The following is a 21252-nucleotide window of genomic DNA, read 5'->3' as shown; positions in this document are numbered from 1 at the left end:
ACAAGATAATTAATACATATTGTTTTTAAATTTAAAAGTCTACGCATGAATTGGTACTCTTTATGATGGTGTGATTCTGTCTCTTGATAACTAGGAGAGGCTGGGCTTCCTCCTGTGTGTTGCTGAGCTTCCGCATGGATTCTGTCTTCGCAGGCTGAAGGAGACGGCTCCAGGCCACTTCCTCTCCTGTTCTCATTGCTCCTCTATAGTTGTCCGCCGGGTGGGTGTGTACCTACGCCCCATCCGGCATATGAACCCCTTGAGCATGGACCCTAATTCGTCTTAATGCTTGGGAGAGGCAGTGTACTGTATGCGATGCTTCTTAATCTGTAATATGCACACACATCACCTGGGGTCTTTGTTAAAATGTAGGTTCTGACTCAGGAGGTTGGGGTGGGCCTGAGATGCTGCATTTCCAAAGAAGCTTCAGGTGATGCTGCTGGTCCATGGATCACACTGTGGACAGCAAGGCCTTAGACACTAAAAGCACAGACTTTGACCAGAAAAACCATCATTCATATTCTAGTTCTGTCATATCCCAGCTAGGAGTCCTTTACCTCTGAGAGGTGGAAAGACTCACCTAAGGTCACATAACAAATTAGAGTTACCTAGAACCACAAACAGAACCCTGTGCTCTGACTTCCAGTCCAGAGTCTCGAAACTACAGCTAAACCCACCTCCTGAGTTCTGGGCCTGGACACGTCTGTTTGCAGGTGTGTGTATATCCCTGTATATGTCTACACACATGAATGAATGAGTCTACAGATAGGTACAAACGCTTGTGCAAATGTGTCCGTGAAGGTGTCAGTGTGCCAGTGGATTTGTGAGAGCTGTTCATTCATTCACTCTCTCCCTCATTCACCAGATATTAATTCAGCTTCTATTATCTGCCAAGTCCCTGTTCTTGTGAAACTAACAGTCTAGGAGGGAGGCAGCCATTAAACAAATAAACACAAATAAAAATCTCCTTCGCGCGTGTGTGTGTGTGTGTGTGTGTGTGTGTGTGTGTGTTGCTCACAACAGCCCCAAGAGCCAGGTGCTATCATTATCTCCTTTTCACTGAGGAAACTGAGGCACTGAAAAGTTAAGTAACTTGTCCAGAGTTACAGAACAATACCTAACGTGTGAAAAAGTGTGTACGCCTGTGTGAGCGCTACATGCACATATGCTCATACTTGTGCATGAGTCTGCGTGCAAGCATGTGTGTGTGCCCAGAGGCACTCTTCCACAGACATCATCAAATATGCCAGAATCAAGATTTTTCTGGCACCACAACATTGCATCATAAACACACATACACGCACACACACATCTTTTTTTTAGATGTTCATGTTTTCAAACATCTAAAGCTATCCATGGAGAAATGGGAGTGAAGGTTGGAGCCCGCAGAGCTGAGGGGATCTGGGGAAGCCCACAACACCTGTTTCCCTGGGGTGAGCCACTGGCTGGAGCAATTTCACAGCTGATCATCCATTATGAGGCCAAAATAATTCTTCCCCTCCCAGGAAGTTAAATAAATTGCTCAGGCTGTAAAGGGCTAGTCGTGCACACTACCAGGGAGAACATGCTACCCTCGTGAGCTGATTGACACAGGATGCAAATGACCAAATCTGGCTAGGTTCCCTTTCCCATTCCACTACTTGTACAAATACCTTGATAACATTTTTGACTCTTTATTGAAGCATAGGACACCAAACAGAGAGTGCACATGTCATAAGTGCACAGCTCAATAATGAATCTCCACAGAGCAAACAGACTTGTGTAAACAAGACCCAAACGAAGAGACAAAACCTAGCATCTCTGAAGCCCCTCGAGGCCCCTCACTCCCACGCCCAGCAGGGTAACCACGAATCAGATTTCTATCACCATGGATTAGTTTTGCCTATTCATATACTTTATTTATGTAAATGGAATCATACAGAATAATCTGTGTTGGTGCCTGGCTTCTTCCATTCACCCTGGTGTCTATGAGATTCACCATATTATTGCATGTGGTTAGCACTCATTCCCTCTCATTGCTGAATAGTATTCTATTGTGTTAGAATATTTTGCAATTGTTCATTCAGTCTATTGCTGATGGACACCTGGGTTGTTTCTAGTTTTGTGCTTTTATGAAAAATGCTGCTATGAATGGTTGTTTACCTGTATTTTGGTGAACAGATGACAGCATTTCTGTTGAGTGAACACCTAGGAGCTGAATTACAGAGTCACAGAGCTTTAGATGCTGCAAAACAGTTTTCCCAAGTGGTCACATCAATTTAGACAGCAATGTACCGGGGTACCAGTTCCTGTGCATCCTTGCCGACTTGTTGAAGTTTTCTGTCTTTTCCATTTTCTACATTTGGGGGAGAATATTCATAAATTTCAAAATGCCTTTCTCTCCCATTGCTACCTCTAGCCATTGTCGATTGAAGCCAACAGCAGGAGTGAAATTACAACTGCTCCAAGTTTACGCATCACACAGGTACAACCTCTAGCCACAATACAACAGCCCTCGAGGGCTATCTCGGCACAGTAAACAGCCAGAAGCAGCACAGATCCGCTCCAAAGGCCCTGAGCTGTTACGGAGAACTTTATTTAAGGTTTCCTTGAGGGGACTTTGAAGAGACGATCCCTCACCCTGCAAAGCAACATTTCCATCAGGCCCTCCTTCCTCATCTCCCTCTCCAAAGCCCCACGGCCCCTCCCTCAGTCCTTCTCCAGTCTGCACACCCTCCTTCAAGGCCATGCACCCCAGCTATCCCAGGCTTCTGTGAGCCACCCTCCGGACACCTAGCTGGGGGCTCCTGGTTGGTTGTTCAGACTCTGTCACCAGGCAAACAGGTTCAATTCAGAGACCCGCAGTGCTAGCCTGACTTGAGGGCTTCTGGACTGGGTTTCTGTTTACCTGAAACACAAGCCTCACCTTATTCATTCTCCCCGTGTCCTACTTAAAATGTTCACAGAAAATGGGAGCCGCCAGGCATTTTCCCAGCTCCTTCATGATTTTGCTTCTCTTCTCTAAATTACAAATTCTAACAATAACAAAAAACTTTATCAACCTTCTATCGTAAGTAGCACTGGTAGAACTGGTTACCTTATACTCACTTAACTAGTCCTCTTAACTAACCTACACCCACTTAACTAGTCTAACTAAATTAAATTACTTAACTACACTACACCCACTTCTGATTTTAACTAACCTGCAAGGGAGGTATTAACAGCCCCCCGTTTTACAGAGGTAGAAAGTGAGGCCAGGAGAGGTTAAATAATTTGGTCAAGGTCACACAGCAAGAACAAAGCAGAAGAACAAGGAGCCCCCTGGAGGAGAGATCTGCCACCCTGAGTCCCGCACAGTCCATACTCTCACAGGAGCTGGCAGGATGAAGGATGCCAGGTCTGGCAGAGGCAACAACCTCATGCCTGGACCTTTATTCCCCATCAGAGCCACGGGCTTTAAGTATATGAGAGATGAGAAATTGGCTGTCTGGACCCCAAGAAGGCCTTTCAATATTAATGAGATGTGAATCAAGGAGGCCTGGCAAACCCAGCTGTTCCTTGAGTGCTGGGCTGGAGTGTGGTCACATGGAGCGGGGTAGGGAAGAGTCTGCATCTTTAACGGGCCAGAAATCATCAGGAGGTATCTTTTACTAATTTTATTACGGGGGATGCATTTTTTGGCACATTTGAAAAGCACGATAGTAGTTTCAATATTGTGTTTTCAATTTCAACCCTTAACATAATATGATTTGCATTAGGTAAAATAGCTAAGTGGCTTACTCTTTGCTGATGTTTCTGATACTGTATTTGACTCCAGCACCCACCATGTCCTGGGTGGGTGACCTAAGTAAGTTGTTTTGCCCTCCTGAAAAAGTTTTTACACCTGTAAAATGGATGCTTTAATAGTACCTCATGCTAACCACCATCTGCCATGTACCAAGCACTATAATAAGAACTTTAGGTATAAATGCATCTAATTTACTTCTCCCTGGAGCACTTTGAGGAATTTCTAAAGACAAAATTGAGGCTCGGAAAAGTTGGTCGACCTGTCCAAGGTCACATAGGCATGAAATATCAAGGCCAGAATTTGAGCCCAGGTCTGTCTGTCTTCTCATGTCATTACCCTTATAACCCATTCAACCAAGAGCACCTCTTATTGTCACCAGTGGTGGTCTGAAACCTCATGCAGAGCCTCAGGGGCACCCTCAGCATTGGGACGACTCATCCACATAGGAGAGATGAGTCTCTGGCCTGCTGGACAGACCACTGTCCCTTCTAGACTCAGGCAAGGGGTGGAGAAGGCCAATCCCTTGGCCACAAGACATAACCTAGAGGGTCTCTCAGAGACACCCATTCAGACCCCATTCACAGATGCAATAACTGAAACTCAGAGAGGGCAAACAAACCCACTCAAGGACACACAATGAGGCTCCTGACCCGCCCAAAGCTAAGGACCCAGCACCATTCTGGTAAGGTCCCACATCTGGCCTCATTTCTACTTCTTGTCACTCATGCAGTGTGAACAAACGTGTTAAATCAGGGACTCGCCCACCCTCACCAGCAAAGACTCTGGCCCTACAGAAGAAGCTAAGTTCAAGGGGGCTGGGAGTAGGAGAAGGATGCCATTTTACAGAAAATCCTTGAAATCATCACATTTCCAACCGACTGCTGTTCCCTCCCCCAACCCATAAACTTCCGGCATCTTCATTGTTTCCATCCCATTTAGAGCGAGTGAATGTTTCCAGGGATTCAATTTCTCTCATAATAGTTGGAAGGAAACACAACTATATGCTGTAAACATTCACTGCATTGTATGAAAAAGATCTTTATTACAGGGGAGGTACAATACATGCAAACGAAGGTCTCCCCACCCCAAATCTGCCTCCTAATGCCTCCATGCCTGTGCCCTCAAAGATTTAAACATCTCACAGCTGGAAATCTAGACCTTTAAAATAAATCTATTTTTAGCCATTGGAATGCAAAATTAAGATCGGTGAGGTGTAAGTACCAACTCCTCCTCAGCAGTTTTCTCTCAATGAAAACTAGAGAGACCAGTCCATTTTTTTCAAGCACGTGTCGGAGGACTGATGTGGGAAAGCTCATTAGTTCGATCTGACACACACTCGATTCTTTCCATATACACAGGATGGGTTTTTCCCCCTCCTTGCATTTTATTCTCCAGCTGTGCGACGATATTAAATTTCATCAGATTTGAACAAAATCTATGGTCTTGAAACAGTTTCCTTTAAGGCCTCTCATATTTATTCAGAATTCACGAATCATGTTCCGATAACACAACCATAATTATTTCTAAAGTGTGATGTGTGTGGCTTTAATAAGAAATGCTTGCAAAAGGCCTTTTCTCTTTGATTGTTTGTAACCTTAGCAGTAATCACTGCTGGTCCCTTCTCTGCACCACAGCAGGCGAGACACGATTTCATTTTAATATGAATCGCGAGCTCTTCACCCAGGTTTTAATTAAAGCAATAAAAGCCATGTCGTCTTTGCCCTTTACGAGGCGACCGACGTACACACAGATCCAGAGGCCAGAGTTACTCAGCCTAGCATCTTAGATTTCACCAATGGCAGGAAAGCCTCCTGCCTCCCAGTGCACTAACTGGAAAGCATTTTTGTTTGTATCAAAAAGACTCAACCACCTCTCTGTCTCTGTGCTGCAGTTTCCGCATCTGTAAAATGGCACAGCAACAGTATTTGCCCTATTGAGTTCACGTGAAGACGAAATGAGACCAGCCATGCAAAACGTTTAGCTGCAGTGCCTGAGCCCAAAGAATTGCACGGTAAATGTCCCTGTCATTAGCATCGTCATTATTTAGGACTGGAAAAGCCAACCAACCCTCATTATTCCCATGAGGAAAGTGAGGCTCAGAGAGATACCAACACAGGAGGAGGGTACAGAGCAGAGCGGAACCTGGAACTCAGGGCTCCTGGCTCCTTTCTGGTTCTAGGCGTCCTACACTGCCCCCTGCTGGAAGGAGGCTGTACCTTCAAGGCCATAAGGACAGTGCCCAGGGCCTGCAGGTCAGGGCCTGCAGGTCAGGGCCTGCAGGTCTGGGCCTGCAGGTCTGGGCCTGACCAGCTCCCGGTCTTCTGGACTCCTGGTTGTACCATCAACCCACTCTAGGTCGACGCTTGAGCCGAGTGGTAAGGAAAACAGGCCGGGCATCCCTGAGGATCTGTGAAGGAAGGCCGCCATACAAACACGGTGGTGTTTAGAACCAAGAGCAAGAATGCGCGTTAACTATGAGAACTTGCGTGCCTGTCACAGCCGGGTGTGGTGTGAGGCACTGGGAGGCCTTGCTTTGTAGTATGGGAATCTCGCTTTTACGATGTGACAGCCCCACTGCAGCGCCCGTTCTGCTGGTCCATCTAGGAAGGGACACTGAAGGGGCAGCGGACGGGCAGGGCCCACACTGAGTGCTGCTCACACTTGGCAGCGCTCATAACCGTGGTATTCACCATGCTCCACAGGCCCCAAGATTCCCCAAGGAGCACCTCAAGGGGGAGTAAGTCCCCTCACCTTCACGCCTTACTGTGAAGGAACCTCTCCCCTCGCAAATAGGCGCTGGGCCCATTGGGAGTCCCACTCCAAGAACGACAAAGTCCCCATTACCCCAGCCACTTCTTAGTCCCCTCTGTCTCCTGCCTGAGTGGGAAGCTGTCTCCTCCACATGCTCTGGGGATGAGCTGCCCACTCCCCCACTCCCCGACTGGGGAAAGGCAGGGCTGACATCCTCCTCCCTCTCCACTGCCCCAACCAGACTACTGTCCACCTTCCCTACAAACCCACCCCGCCCGACTCAGCTCCATCAGCATCCAGCCACTCATGCTGCCCACACTTCTCCTGCTTGTCTCTCTCCCCCGTCGTTCTCTTAGCCTCTGGCTCTGGGCTCCAGCTTTTCATCCACTCCACCCCAGAGTCATCCTGGGTCCCTTCGGCTGTCATCAGCCACCATGCTGATGCTGGGCTCCTGGCTCCTCACCTCCCAGGAGTTCCTGCTCCACTCTGTGGTAGCTCCCCACTCCCCGCACACACCCAGGACCCCATCAATGCCCACAGCTGCTCACCTTCGAATCACTACCCTACTTCCCACTCGGTGACTAAGGTGTCCTCACCACCCAGCTCTTCCCTCGGGGACTCTCTGACCCCAGGATCCCCTTCTCTCTCCTTACCCAGCTTGGATCTCCTGGTCCTTCACTCCGCTCTCTCTTTGGGGCAAAAGAGCTTGAGTGTCCTTCTGATACCCTTACCTGGAAAATCCATACCTTGGATTCACTCAACTGTCTGCCCGCACAGCACCTGCACCACGCACTGCAACAAATACCCCAGACCTTCTCCACCCTTCAGACCTCCAGCGCTATTCTCAGCAGGTGAGTCGCCCACCAACCTCTCTGAGAAGGCAAATGCTTTCAGGTGCAGACACCTTCTGCTCCCAGCCATCCCATCTACAAAGCCACACTCCTTTACCCCTCTGTCCCTGCTCCTAGCTAAAGCCAAAGCTTCCATCTCTGGGCAGGACCCACCCCATTTCGCCTTCTTCCCAAACTTAAATGATCAATTAACCCTTCCCTCTCTTGAACACTGAGCATCACCCTCTCTTCCAGATGCCTTCCATCAACAATTAAAGATTCTAAAGACTCTCTTGTCTTTTAAAAAAAATCCCTTCTAAGGAGTCCTCATTTCATTGCATTCAGGCCCTTGCCCGTGTCCTACACAGCCAGACTTCTCACGCAGCTGGCCCGTACTTACTGTCAACGTCCTCACCTCATACTTGATTCACCCAGGGGCCTGCGTAGTATCCCTTATACCAAAACTGCTTTTTCTGTGGTCCAGGATGGCTTCCTTTTTTCCTAAAACTATTGGACACATATCAACTCTTATCCCAAGCAACCCCTCAAAAGCCTTTGACCCTCTTGTTTAAATTTTACTTAACTTTTTGAAATTATAAGAAACCCCCATGGTTTAAAATCCCTGACATACAAAAAGGTACAGTGAAAAGTCTCTTTTCTATCCCTGTCCACCTTCCCAGTTTCCATCACACACACACAAACATGTACACACAATCACACACACACACAATGTACAAAGCTACTGTTATTAGTTTCCGTATACCCTTCCAGACTCACTTTAATGAAATATAAGCCCATAGAAACATACATTCTTGCCCTTTTTTGCATAAATGGTAACATACTGCATTTACTGTTCTCTATCTTTTTTTCAAGTAAATAACGTATCTAAGGAACTTCTATATCGCTTGTTCCTTATTCTTTACAGCCACACAGTATTTCACTTGATAGATGTACATAATTTCTTTAATTAGTCCCATATGATTGCACACTGGGCTGTTTCCAATCTTTTGTCACTGTTAACAATACCAAAATGAATAATCTTGAATATGTCATTTCTCATGTGTGCAAATACGTCTGTGGGATATATTTCCAAAAGGGGAATTGATGGGTTAAAGGTTAATGCATTTGTAATTTTGACGAGTGTCACCAACTTGCCCCCCAAAGGGATCACACCAATTTACTTCAGTGATGTAAAATGCCTCTCTCCACACAGAGGCTCCAAGAGTGTGCTATCAGACCTTTGGGTTACTGCCAGTCTAAGAAGTGAAACATGGTAGTTTTAATCTGTTTCTCTTATGAACTATTTTCAGCATCTTTTCATATATTTAAGATCCATTTGTATTTCTTTTTCTGTAAACTCCTGGGTTGTATCTCCTGCCCGTTTTTTCTACCTGGTTAATTGATTGCTAGGGACTCTTTATATATTAGGAAAATTAGTCCTTTGACTATATTGTGAGTTGAAAATATTCTTGCCCAATTTCTCATTTGTCTTTTGACTTTACTTACGTTGTTTTGGCCACCTGAAAGTTGTTTTTCATTTTAACTTGTGGTCGAATTTTTAAGCCTTTTCTTCTAAGACTGTGAGTCATACAAATGTCTTTCCCACTCTGAAGTTGCAAAGTATACCTTAAAGGCTTTTTTTTTCCCGGTGCCTTCATGGTTTCCTTGAGGACATTGAAACCTTTGACTTATTTCAAGTTCACCCTTTGATAGGGAGGGAGCTGTGAATCCAACATCATTTTTCCCTAGCTCCCCTCCCTCCTTCCTGGAACACTCTGCCGTTGGCTTCTAAGGCTCCATTTCTCCAACTTCTCTGGCCACTGCTTCTCAGCCTATTTCCCAGCCGTCTTCTCCTCCCCGACTTTGCTTTCAAATGTTAGAGCTCAATATTCAAGAGTCACTGGTTCTCTGAGGGAGGGAGCTGTGAATCCAACATCATTTTTCCCTAGCTCCCCTCCCTCCTTCCTGGAACACTCTGCCGTTGGCTTCTAAGGCTCCATTTCTCCAACTTCTCTGGCCACTGCTTCTCAGCCTATTTCCCAGCCGTCTTCTCCTCCCCGACTTTGCTTTCAAATGTTAGAGCTCAGTATTCAAGAGTCACTGGTCCTCTGCTCTCTCTCTGTCTCTCTGTTTCTGTCTCTGTCTCTCTTTGTGTGTGTGTCTCTCTCTCTCTCTTTCTCTCTCTGTCTCTCACTGTTTCTGTCTGTCTGCCTGTCTGTCTGTTTCTGTCTCTGTGTCTCTCTGTTTCTCTCTCTGTCTCTCTCTGTTTCTCTCTCTCTCTCTCTCTCTCAAAGTTTCATCCTCTCAAAGTTTTAATAGCTGGGGCTAAAGGTTTCCAAGTTCGCTTTCCCCAGGAGCTCCAGACTTTTACAGCCATCTACCTACCTGGGCATCTCCACTTGGATGAACATCTCAGATGTAACATATCCAAATCTGACCTCATTGAATCTGCACAGCCCCAAGCTGTCCCCAACTCAGAAAATAGTACCGCCATGCTGACAAATGGGCTCATGCTAGAAGCCTGGGAGTCATCCCTTTATTCCTCCATTTCTCTCTACCTCGACATCTATCACTGTCAAGACCTAACGACTTCACTTCCAAAACATATCGCAGACCCATCTACTTCCTTCTATCTCCTCCGCCTCTACCACGATCATCATCCTTCGCTCGGCCCATGACACACCCTCCCGTGTGGTCTCCCTGTATTTACTTGTGCCATTGAGAACTTTTAAAACTGCAAATTTGATCATGTCATTCAATCTTGATCTCTCTCAATAACAAACCCCAGTGATTCACTTTGGCTAATCAAATGTGCTAGAAGTAGTCATATGCCGGTTCTCATTCTCTCTCTCTCTCTTTCACACACACACACACACACACACACACACACACACACACTTCTTTTAATAATTCTTAGGACAAAGTCAGAAACCTCGAGCAGAAATAATATTTAGTACAGATGAAACTTACTGGATTTCATTAACCAATGTCACCACAAAAAAATAAATAAATAAATTTTAAAAGGAATAAACAAATAAATAAATATAATGGAATATTTTCTTAAAAAAAAAAAAAAAAAGAAGTAATATTTAGAACCATGAGAGTGGAAGAGCTCCACCCACAGCCAGGAAGTCTGTACCGAGGAGGTGACATTTGCAATGCCCCTGAAAGAACAAATAGGCATTTGTTGGATGAAAATGGCTAGGGGATTACTATCAGAGGAAACAGCATATACAAAGGCAGAGTTGTAAATGAGCACGAGAGGTGACAAGAGATTCATCTTGTGTAACCGAAGCATTATTTATGGTAATGAAAACAATAGAAATAAGTCATTGCTAGTTTTATGGAACACTGGTACTTTACACACTATCTTAGGTTAGATTCCCTTGAAGTAGAGCCTGAGATATAGAGTCCCACGAGAATGACTTATTGAGAAGTGACTCAGGGGATGGGAAGGGAGGGGAGCAGCACAGGGCAGGGGAAGGAGCTGAGCGAGGATGTGGTCTCAGCTGGAGTCAGCTGGAGCCCCACGGGGAGGTACGGAGTTTGGTCCCGCCTAGAGACAAGGGGCCTGGCCCTCTAGACCATCCTCCACCACCACCTCAGCCCCTTCATGGTTCCCATTTGGCAGAGGCCAATTCTCTGGAGAAAAGGCAGCTGTGAATAGTTAGCAGTAATAGTGCATGAGGCAACAGCTGGATGATGAGTGCCCTGGAGGCACCAACAGAATCCACAATACACATCTCATGTACCTCTCACGACACCCTGGGGACAGGCCTTACTCTTCCCATTCCACAGGAAGCTGAAATAACTTGCATAAGAGCATCCGGTTGGGATGTGGAAGAGCTGGAATTTGAATCCAGGTCTGCTGAGACCCTAGGACAGCTCCCTTATCCAGGAAGAGGGAGATGCTTCCCAGGTCACATAACCAGGAAATATCAACCCCTGTAACTCTTGGGCCGTGTCTTCTACCAACAAGGGAAGAGCTGATGTCTACCAAGCCCTCCACCCCCAGCAGCTGCAGATGGGCCTGAAGCCACGCCTGAGACCTGCATCTGTCTCAGACCACCCAGGTGTCTCGTACAAAAGAAACACAAGGTCCAGGGAGGGTGAAAAAGTGATAATATGTGAAAGCTAAGGCAGTTATGCAGGAATTTTGTTAGAGACTTGCAAAAAGCAATCAACAGAAGATGCATTTGCAAAAGAAACTTCAAGCCCAGAAGAGCTGCTTTGAAAGTTTTTCAAAGGAGACACAGTTGGCTGATCTATATCCTGTAGGAAACTGTCTTAGCTGCAGTTTCTAAATAAAGAAGGTGGTGTTTCAGGAGGTTACATTAAAGAGCAGGTTTTCAACATGATGCACATGGATGTTCTAGAAGCAAATGTCTTCCAGAAATGGCTTCCGGCCGCAGCTTTGCAAATAATAGGTGCCCAATAAACATTTGTTGAATGGGTGAGCCTTGTATTTAACTGTATTTATAAAATACACTTTATACCATTTAGAGTGTTTATCCTTTGAATCTTCTATTGGCTATGAGACCTTCATTTTGTCCATCTGTTTATGTCAATCCTTCAGTAATTGGGACAATACAAATCCTGCAGCGGATGAGGCAACACGCCATGATAGGGTGTTCATGTGTGTATGTGTGTATGTGAGTTCAAGCAAGCATTCCAGGGGAAAGACTGAAAGAAAACATTCAGAACTTTTGCCGTTAAGAACTAGAGGCCTGTGGAGCCCCACTAAGCCAGTGGGAGCTGCAGGTCCCAGAAGAATCTAAGATATTCTTCAGTAAAATCAGCGTGAACAACATCCCACATGTTTACCATATGTACTAGTTTGTTAAAGGACCACAATGCTTTGCAGCCTCTCCCATCAACAGGTGGAGTCGATTCTATTTCCCCATTCCTTGAATCTAGACTGGCCCTGTGACTTGCTTTGACCAATAGTATATTCTGGAAATAATCATATGCCAGTTCTAAGCCCAGACCTCAAGAAACCTTATAGCTCCTGCTCTTGCTGCTCTGGGAACCCCTCTCTCACTGTGTGAACCTCAGGCTAGCCTGCTGAAGAACAAGAAACCATCTAGAGCACAAGTGAGTCCCCCAACCCAATCAGTCCACAGCTGACCTGGCAGCTTCCTGCTGCCACTTAAATGATCCTAGTCATGACCAGAATAGCCACCAGCTAAACCCAACCAACTATTAACCCATGGAATTATGCACTAGATAAATATTTGTTGTTTTAAGATACCAAGTTTTGGAGTGCTTGTTATGCAGCAAAAGCTAACTGATACACTATAAGAAGTCTAGATTGTAATTGCTAAATCTGCCCATATCAAGCTCGGCTCATGCTACCAGGTGGACTTAGTCAATCTCAAGGAATCGCGGTGTCTTCTTTATAAAGTTCTAAGTGAGGGAGCCTCTCTGAGTGATGGCACAAGAGACTTGGAAGGTCCCTTGGGGAGTCCAACCACCTCATTCCGCTGTTAGGGAAACTGAAGTCAGAGAAGAGAGTAGCCTCATTCACTCATTACACAAACATTTCCTGAGTGCCTTCTAGGTGCCAGGCTCTGTGCTGCATGGGGGTCACAACAGTGAAGAAGAGAGACCAGACCCTGCCCTCACGGAGGTCACAGTCTAGAGTGGAAATCAGATGTTAACCAAGTCATCACACCATTAAGCAGATGACCACAAACAATGACCGAGAAATGCCGTGAATTAAAGAGACATGGTGCCATGAGACAGAATCACAGGGAAGGGACCTAATTTGGATTTGCGGTTGCCAGGAACTGTCTGAGGAAGTGACATTTAGGCTGCAGCAAGTGGGTGACAGCCTTGAGGTGGGAATGGAGCTCTCCACAGACACGGCAAGGTAATGTGTAGAGCTTTGAGCCCCAGCTGTGCAGGCTCGAATCCCAGCTGTACTGCTCCCTGACTAGTCAATTAACATCCTCCACTTCAGTTGCTTCATGTGTAAAGTGGGGTTGACGATAACATCTACTTCTCAAGATTGTTATGAAGATCGGCTGAAATAACCAGTGAGAAAAGGGCTTTGCAAACTGTAAAGTGGTGGGTGAACAGTTGAGGTTGCTGTCAACAGGTTGCCCGGTACCTCCTCTCTAAAGGACTGTGCCCCCCTCTTCCAAGGCCTAGAGCAGACACAGAGTGCCACCGAGTCCCACTCCCCCTTCTTGGCGGAAGTGCAGTGCCAACACTCTCCATCAGGCTTTGAGGCACAGCCGACTCCCCCATGTGATGGGTCTGTGAGCCAGGGCTCAGGGTGTTAAGAAAATTCAATTTAAATACTGTGAAAGGGCTCAGATGAGATGTTCATGGGTAAGCTCTGGTCTTTACCCCTGAAGCACATTTCCAGGCTGATTATGGACAATTAAATGACTTCAGTGGTCTCTTCCAAAATGAGCGTTTCCAGGACCTGGAGTCCTGCCCACCAGTATCTCGCAGGTTGGCACGCATCAGTGCAATATTAAGGCGGCTTTGCAGCAGGTTAGAGAAGGGAAATGCAATGGCAGCCCCGCCATGAACACCCCTGTGCGTGTGTGTGTGTGGAGTGGGGCAGGGCAGGGGTGTGCAGCGTCCTGCAGTAGAGTCCCACACCTGTAGCTGGGACTACCGTATCTTCCCTCACTGGCAGTGCTCCCTGAGGACCGTGTCTTACTCATTATGCCCCCATATAGTAGGACACACAAATGTTTGTGAAATGATAGGCTACTGTTTCCCCAGCTAGAAAATGTAGGCCCGGCCACCCAGCTTGGATTGTCACACCCATCACGACTGCCTAGGCAGAGGGTGGAGGTCAGCTCCACGGACAGGCCGCCCCCAGCTTTCCAGGTTTCTCGGCAGCTATGGGACTCCTTGCCTTTCCATCCAGCACCCTGAGCTGCTGCCACCCTGCGGGCACCGCTGCCACCCTCCAGGTTGCCACAGCCTTCAGTCAGGGCCACCCGGGCCTCCCAGCCTACAATGAGAACTCTCTCTGGCATCAGAGTCTATAGTGAGGATGCTCCCAGCTGAATGAAACCTTAATTTTTTGGAGACCAGGCTCTCAGTGGAAAATCAGATTCCCACTCATGTGGACTCCCAGTGGGGATGGGGACAGCCTTGCCCGGGATGACTCAGACCCCTCCACCACCGGGGAGGACTGCACAGGAAGCCTCTGCTGTCATCTCTTTGCACCAAGTCCACCACCCTCCCCAGTAGCATTAGACAACTCCAGATGGGCAGGGGGACCCTGTGTGACTGCACGGGAGTGTGCGCCTCCACACCAATGTACGTCCCCAGGGTGCTGTATGGTGGCCGGAGGCTGGCGCCCCAGGGAGCGTATGACATCTCTACTCACTTTCGCTGAAAATGTCCCCCCAGCTCATGGGGAACATGGGCAACACATTTTGAGTTTTATCAAGTTTTTATTGATGCCCATTTTAAGCCAACAGTAGCCAGGCCTGTACCGAGAACACCGTAGTATTAGTTTGTCCCTTTTACGGGGACTCAACTGATAGGCTTGATCATTCTGAGAGAGGACAGTAGTAGGATGTCACCCCCACTCGGCATCCCTCCTCACTCCAGGAGCAGCCTGGGTCCAGCCGGCCCAAGGCGAGACCCCCACTCCGAAGGGATGGGGCACTTACCTGGCTGGTTGATAGAAGCTCTGGGTTTCCGTCACTCATCCCCACGTAGGCACTGTCACCATCAAACTGGAACAGAAAGACAGAGAAGCAGCTCTGAGTAAAATGTTCTCAAGAAGACCCTGGGAGAAGGAGCCAGAGGAGGCCGGGGGACTGAATGCGCTGAGGGGGAAGGAGAAGCAAAGATGGAGCCCAGGATGCCCAGGCTCCCATTGCAGCAGGGGCTCTGTGCTCCCTGAGGGTCAGCGCCATCATCACACTTAGGAGGAAGAGAGGAGAACCTTTCTGCCCTTTACACCCTGTCCATAAATGGGCCAGGCTGCCTCGTCAGATACGGAGCTCCCCACCCCTGGAAGTATGCAAAGATCTCTCTCGGCCAAAATAACCTCGGACTCTTTTCAGCTAGAGCTGGAATTCCACATGATGGAGGGAGGCCAAGACCCCCAAGGCCTTGCAGTCATGACAGCCTGCCCGGATGTGTCCTACAGGCCTTACCATCCTGTGGTAGAAATCATGCACAGGAACTGCAGTCCTGTGTTCTGAGAAGCTGCCAATTCTGAATTCAGGAAGAGCTGCCCGCAAGAGGGAGCAGGTGTAATGAAGTGTGGCTGCCCTTTTCCCTGAAGGTGACCTTGAGCTGGTATCTGAACTTCTGAGGTTTCTCATCTGTTAAATGGGGATAATGACATGGTTCCCTCTCTACAAGATGTTGCACTGAAACAAGGAGTTCATTCAATTCCAGTTAGTTCCCTTCCTGTTCCCTTTGAGGCAGGTGTCTTGGCTGGCATTCCCTAGAAGCAGAGCCTGAGACAAGGATTTAAATGCATGTGGTTTTTGAGAAGTGCTCTTTAGGAATAACCTTACAGGGTGGGAGGGATGCAGGACAGGGCAGTGGAAGGAGCTAAGCAAGGATGTGGTCTCGGCTGGGGACTTGTTGGAGCCTGATCCCATGGGGAGCTCTGAGTATGAACCGTACCACAGAGTTAAATCCCAGCATGAAGCGAGGGGCAGGACTTCTGTAGCCCAGATCAGTCAGCCACTGGGAGACAGGGGGAGGCATAACCTGAGCATGGTGGCCCCTTTTGATCAAGGACTGAGAATTGTGCTCCTGAGAATTGTGCCAGCTGTGACCCACGTGTAGCCAGTGCTCATAGCAGATGGGAGATGGCCGTGCTGGCTAGTAAAAAGATCTGGGTGGAGTACCAACGGCAGCTGGCTATTTTAATTGAAAATTTTTATTTTTTATTAGGTTATATGCACATGGTTCAAAATTCCCAAAGTACAAAAAGCAACAGAGTGAGAAATCTCTTCCCACCCACCTCCTAGCCATCCATTACCCCTCTCCAGAGCCAGAGGCAACCACTGAGTTTACCAGCTTCTTTTACATCCTCTCAGAGATGGTCTGAATATATACATTTTATAGTCATTTCTTTCACATAAATGACAGCATTCTATACATACCATTTTGCATCTTATTTTCCTCCTAGCACCACATCTGCGAAAGTCTTTTATATCAGAACATAATTCTGTCTTCCGGTACCTCGTATTCCACAGGATGAATGAAACATATATATTTAACTAGTCGAGCACATGAGCAATTGACTTGTTCCTAGTCTTTTACTAGTCCAGCATTGCTCCCATGAATAGATTTGTACATCCATCATTTCGCAGGGGTGTGAATTTACTGTAGGATTAGTTTGTATGATCGCTGAGTCCAGTTGTGTGTGCATTTGCAACTTTGATAGACATTGCCGAGCGGCTCTCATGGAGGCTGTAAAAAGCCACACTCCCACGATCAGGCACAAGATGTCAGTTCATCTCTCAGAGAGGCTTCACTCAGAGAGGCTTTCCTCATCAACTGGCTCAGAGGCCAGCCTCCCACCTCTGTGGACTATGAGAGCTCACCCCTGCCACCACCACTCCCCACTCTCCGCTCTACCTTGTTCTTTGTTCCATAGGCTCTTTACCTTCTAGCATCTATATAATTTACCAAGTTCTTTGCCTACATTTGGATTTCCTCTGCTAAAATGGAGACTCCTAAACACCTAGAATAGTGCCTGGCATAGACAAGATACTCAGTAAATGCTTGTGGGTGGATGGATGGATGGATGGATGGATGGAACCACCACTGCACCAGTCCCTGTCTTTTACCAAGCCAGTCTTCCCATCGAAGCAGTGGAATTGGTGGTTTTATCCAACTGCCTGATCAGACCAGGGAAGGGTAGAATCCTTCAGTGACTGCTGAATTAGCAAAAGTAAAGGCCAGGCATAGGATCTGGGTACTGAACCCCAATGTAGGGCTCCAACCACCACATTGCACCCTGAGCTCATGCTTCAAGGCCCTGTTCAAAGATCACCTCCTCCAAGAAGCCTGCCATGCTGTCCCATCCTCTGGCTGTCCCTCTTAACAAATAGATTGTCTCCACATCTGTCTTCTACCCTGTGTGGGGCAACATGGAGGCTGGACAGTGCCCTGGTCATTTCCAAATCTCTCAGTGCCTGGCACAGGCTGGTATCAGGAATAGGATTATGAGTTGGGCAGGGCAAGGAACTTTCAAGAATAGCTCCTGGGTACTATTCGATGTGTCACCATGGCCATGTATTATTTGGATAAAAAGAAAACTTTAAAAAAAAAAACACACATAATTTATAAGTATGTTCTAAAGAAAAAAAAGATAGGAAATAGAGGGGGCTAAGTTTAACCAGGTATTTGTAACGTTTGATAAAGCGACAGTCATCAAACAATATAGTATAGGCTAAAAATATAAGAATATATATCAAAGGAGGAGAGGACAAGATGTCCCCAAAAGGACTGTGCCACAGCCCATTTATTAAACACTGACTAGAACGGAGCCACCTCAAAAGGAGGAGCCTTGTCTGCTGTCTCCCCCAATGCACAGAGCAGGCACTCAACGGATATCTGGTGAATGAGTGAATACACCTGGCACCGAGCAAAATGCTTTCCACAAAAGATCTCATTTAACCCTCACAAAACCCCTGTTTAAAACCAAAGAAACCGTTTGAGAGGACCGGCAGACATGCCTGAGGTGGTGCAGCTAGGGAGAAGCTGGACAGGTAGTTACAGAATGGTCTGTTTGCCTCTCGGGCTTGGTCCCTCCCACCCGGCTTTACGCACCTCGATGGCAGGGATGGGGCTTTGCTGCACCACGCCCTGTACAATCGATACTTAGCCCGGCACAAACAGATGTTCGACGAGGATGTGTTAGTGGTTCGGGGCAGGAGGACTCATCCACAGTGAGCAGTGGACAATGGCACTGGGGATGCGAGGAAAGGAGACCCTGGATCTTGATGTCTGTGTGCTGGGGGTGGGAATGGGGTTGGGCAGTGGGTCCTCCTGAAGTCACCAGAGCCTGCCTCGAGTGAGCTTGAAATTCATTGATTTGTTTAGTCAACCAAGAAAGAGCTGCCACAAGCTGGGGTAAAGCTTGCTTCCTGCTTTCAAGGAGGCCCTAAGACGTTGGTGGCAGCTCTTGAGGCAGGGCCTGGGTCTGCCTCCATTTGGCTATCCCTGGGGGCCTGGCCTGGGCCCTGGGAGCACACTGGGCTGAGGACCTGGCTCCTGAGCAGCCATGAACAAGGGGCCCTGAAGTGGTGGTGCGACCTGTTTCCTGTCCACCTCTGCCCAGGATTCCACTATGTCAGAGATCTTGGAGGGGGAAAGCAGGGAGGGAGGGGACCTGAGGGCTCCCAGACTTCCCCTGGCTTGGCCTCCAGTCTGTGGTACTAAGGCCTGGAGCTTTCCCCTCCGCCCTCCACTTGGGGGACCCTTTCTAGAGGAAAGAACATACCCAACGGGAGATGTCACTAAGCCAGCTTCTGTGCTCAGGCACAGCAGGACCACCTCCTCCTCAATGTGCACAAACAAGATCAAAACACCCACATCTATACCCACTGCATAGCAAATGCTGAGTGTGTATGTGACCCCAAAAGTATACGGCATATGCAGTGTGCCCAAGCATGGTGACAACTTAAGCACCACAAACCAATGGGGGCCGATGATCACACACAACACAGTGCTCAAGGCAGCACCTAGTCACACATGTACCACATCCATGGGTACCACAGACCAACAGGAACAGATGGGTCCACAGCACAAGGATGAGTGTGCACATATCACAGACTCTTTACAGGGCTGAGTACACAATACCCACAGCACGCACACACAGAAAGGAGGGGAGGTCCGATGTGTATAAATACACTACCTGCAACCGTATAAACGTAACGCATGTAAATGCACACACAAACATATGTGGCGTGAGCATGCACAGACATACAAAGCGAAGATGCACATGAACTTAAATTCTGCGCATAGTTCACCATTTATCAGTCCCTCGGTCAAAAATCCTCTTTCCACACCACACAACCTTTCATATGCTTTAAAATATGAAGGAAAAAAAAAATGCAGGGGGAAACAACGGCCTAAGAATTTCCATGAAACGCCAGAACGTCCTCTTACCACCGACTGGAATAGATTAATTTTCCCCATTTCATATTCTAATTATAATTCCTTTTCCCATCACCATCTTCAGTCCTCATTACAGCTGGAAGATTGTTCTGCAAAAGCCAGGCCTTCATCTTCTCTTCCCAAGAGTTTTGTCATGGAAATGAGTTTTGGAATCTGAAAGAACCCACATTTTTGCAAATACCGAATGTGTGGGGATAACCCTTTCATGACGGCCACCGGGGACTCAGTTCACAGAGGCTTCTAAAAGGGCTGTCTCTCCTCACACAGTGTGGTCCCCTTGGCGAGAGGGGCTCCTGGGCCGCTATTCCAACAGCCTCCTCCCCAAGCTAGACCCTTTATTTTTTCAATATTTAAGGGAACTTAGCAAATAGGCAGCCAAGGTGAAAGATGAGAAGCCCTGATCTTAAGTGAGGCAGATAATGCTGGCTCCATCTGTGCCACCTCAGGAAAGCTCCTGAACTGCTTGAAGCCTCAGTTTCCTCATTCTTATGACCCACGGAGTCACTGATTCAAAAAAAGTGTAAATTAAATAACTGTGGAATGGACAAATGTGATAAGTGGGAGGATGAATAGATGGAAGGAGGGAATAAAGGATGGGATGGGTTGGATGGATGGATGGATGATGGATGGTATAAATCAGCACTGTCAAATAGAAATATAATGCAAGCCACTTACGTAATTTAAAATTTTATAGTAGCCACCATTAAAAAAATAAATATAAACAGGTATAATTAATTTTTAATGACTTTTTAAATTTAATCCAATATATTCACAGTATTATGATTTCAACATGTAATCAGTAGAAAAATTATGAATGAGATGATTTACATTTTTTGGTAATGTCTGAGAAATCTTTAAGGAAACTTAGCAAATAATCAGCCAAAAGTCACATGTTGCTGGTGCTTAACATAATGAATAGAGCAGAGAATAGTTGGAATGGTAAGATGAGTGATGTATGGTGGGTAGGTATACGGGTTGGGATGGAGGGATGGGGAGTCGGGTGGGAGGGTAAGATGAATGGTCTGGGGAATGAATGGGCCAGTAGGTGGATAAACAGGTGACACCACGGCTGGATCAGAAAGTGGGATGGGTGGGTGGAATGGATAAATGTGTGGGCAGAAGGGTGGGTGGGATGTGTGGATTGGATGGTTGGGATGGGAGGGAGTAATGGATGGATGGATGAGATGGGATGGCTAGGTAAGTATGAAGAGATAGGTGGATGGGAGGATGATTGGGATAGTGGGTAAGATAAACAAAGATGGTTAGGATGGGTGTGTGGAGTCCATGGATAGATGTCTGGGTGGATGAGCTGCCTGAGTAAATGGAAAGTATTGAATGGGTGGATGCAATGGATAGGTAGGTGGATAAGTGGGTCTGGTATTTCCTTCTCACTCTATTTACGGTTTCCCTGGACAATGTCATAACTTCTCAGGGTTGCAACATGTCACTGACTTTCAAATGCTCATCTTTAGCTGAGTCACCTCCAGATTCCAATGTACAATTTCCCCCTGGACATCTCCCCCATTTGGTCCATGAGCACCTCAAATACAACACACCCAACGCTGAACTCGTGTCACCTCTATGGACCTGCTCATTCTCCAGGGTTCTATCGTCATGAGAGAAGGTGTCACCTTGCACAAAGTGCCATAGTCAGGACCTCCAGGGCAACTCGTCCCCTTCCCTCCTACATCCCCCCGAGCCAATCACCCGCAGAAGCTTTTTGCTCAGCTTCCCCTCCCCCTCAATCCATCTCCACCCTGGCTGTCACTAGCGGTC

At 47.2% G+C, this 21252-nt stretch overlaps 1 protein-coding gene across 1 annotated transcript in view; it reads right to left on the bottom strand.

Annotated features, from left to right (window-relative positions):
- The window catches only part of TOX2 (TOX high mobility group box family member 2), a 220999-nt gene that overhangs the window by 59629 nt on the left and 140118 nt on the right, over positions 1–21252 (bottom strand). Inside the window, exons 3-4 of the mRNA XM_015596897.2 lie at positions 15967–16029; positions 14994–15059 (exon numbers count right to left, since the gene is read on the bottom strand). Coding sequence (XP_015452383.1) covers positions 14994–15059; positions 15967–16029 — 129 coding nt within the window. The remainder of the gene's footprint in view (positions 1–14993; positions 15060–15966; positions 16030–21252) is intronic.

This window comes from Pteropus alecto, unplaced genomic scaffold (assembly GCF_000325575.1).
Source record: "Pteropus alecto unplaced genomic scaffold, ASM32557v1 scaffold45, whole genome shotgun sequence".
Classification (NCBI taxonomy): domain Eukaryota; kingdom Metazoa; phylum Chordata; class Mammalia; order Chiroptera; family Pteropodidae; genus Pteropus; species Pteropus alecto.
This window is presented reverse-complemented; position numbering and strand designations above follow the sequence as displayed.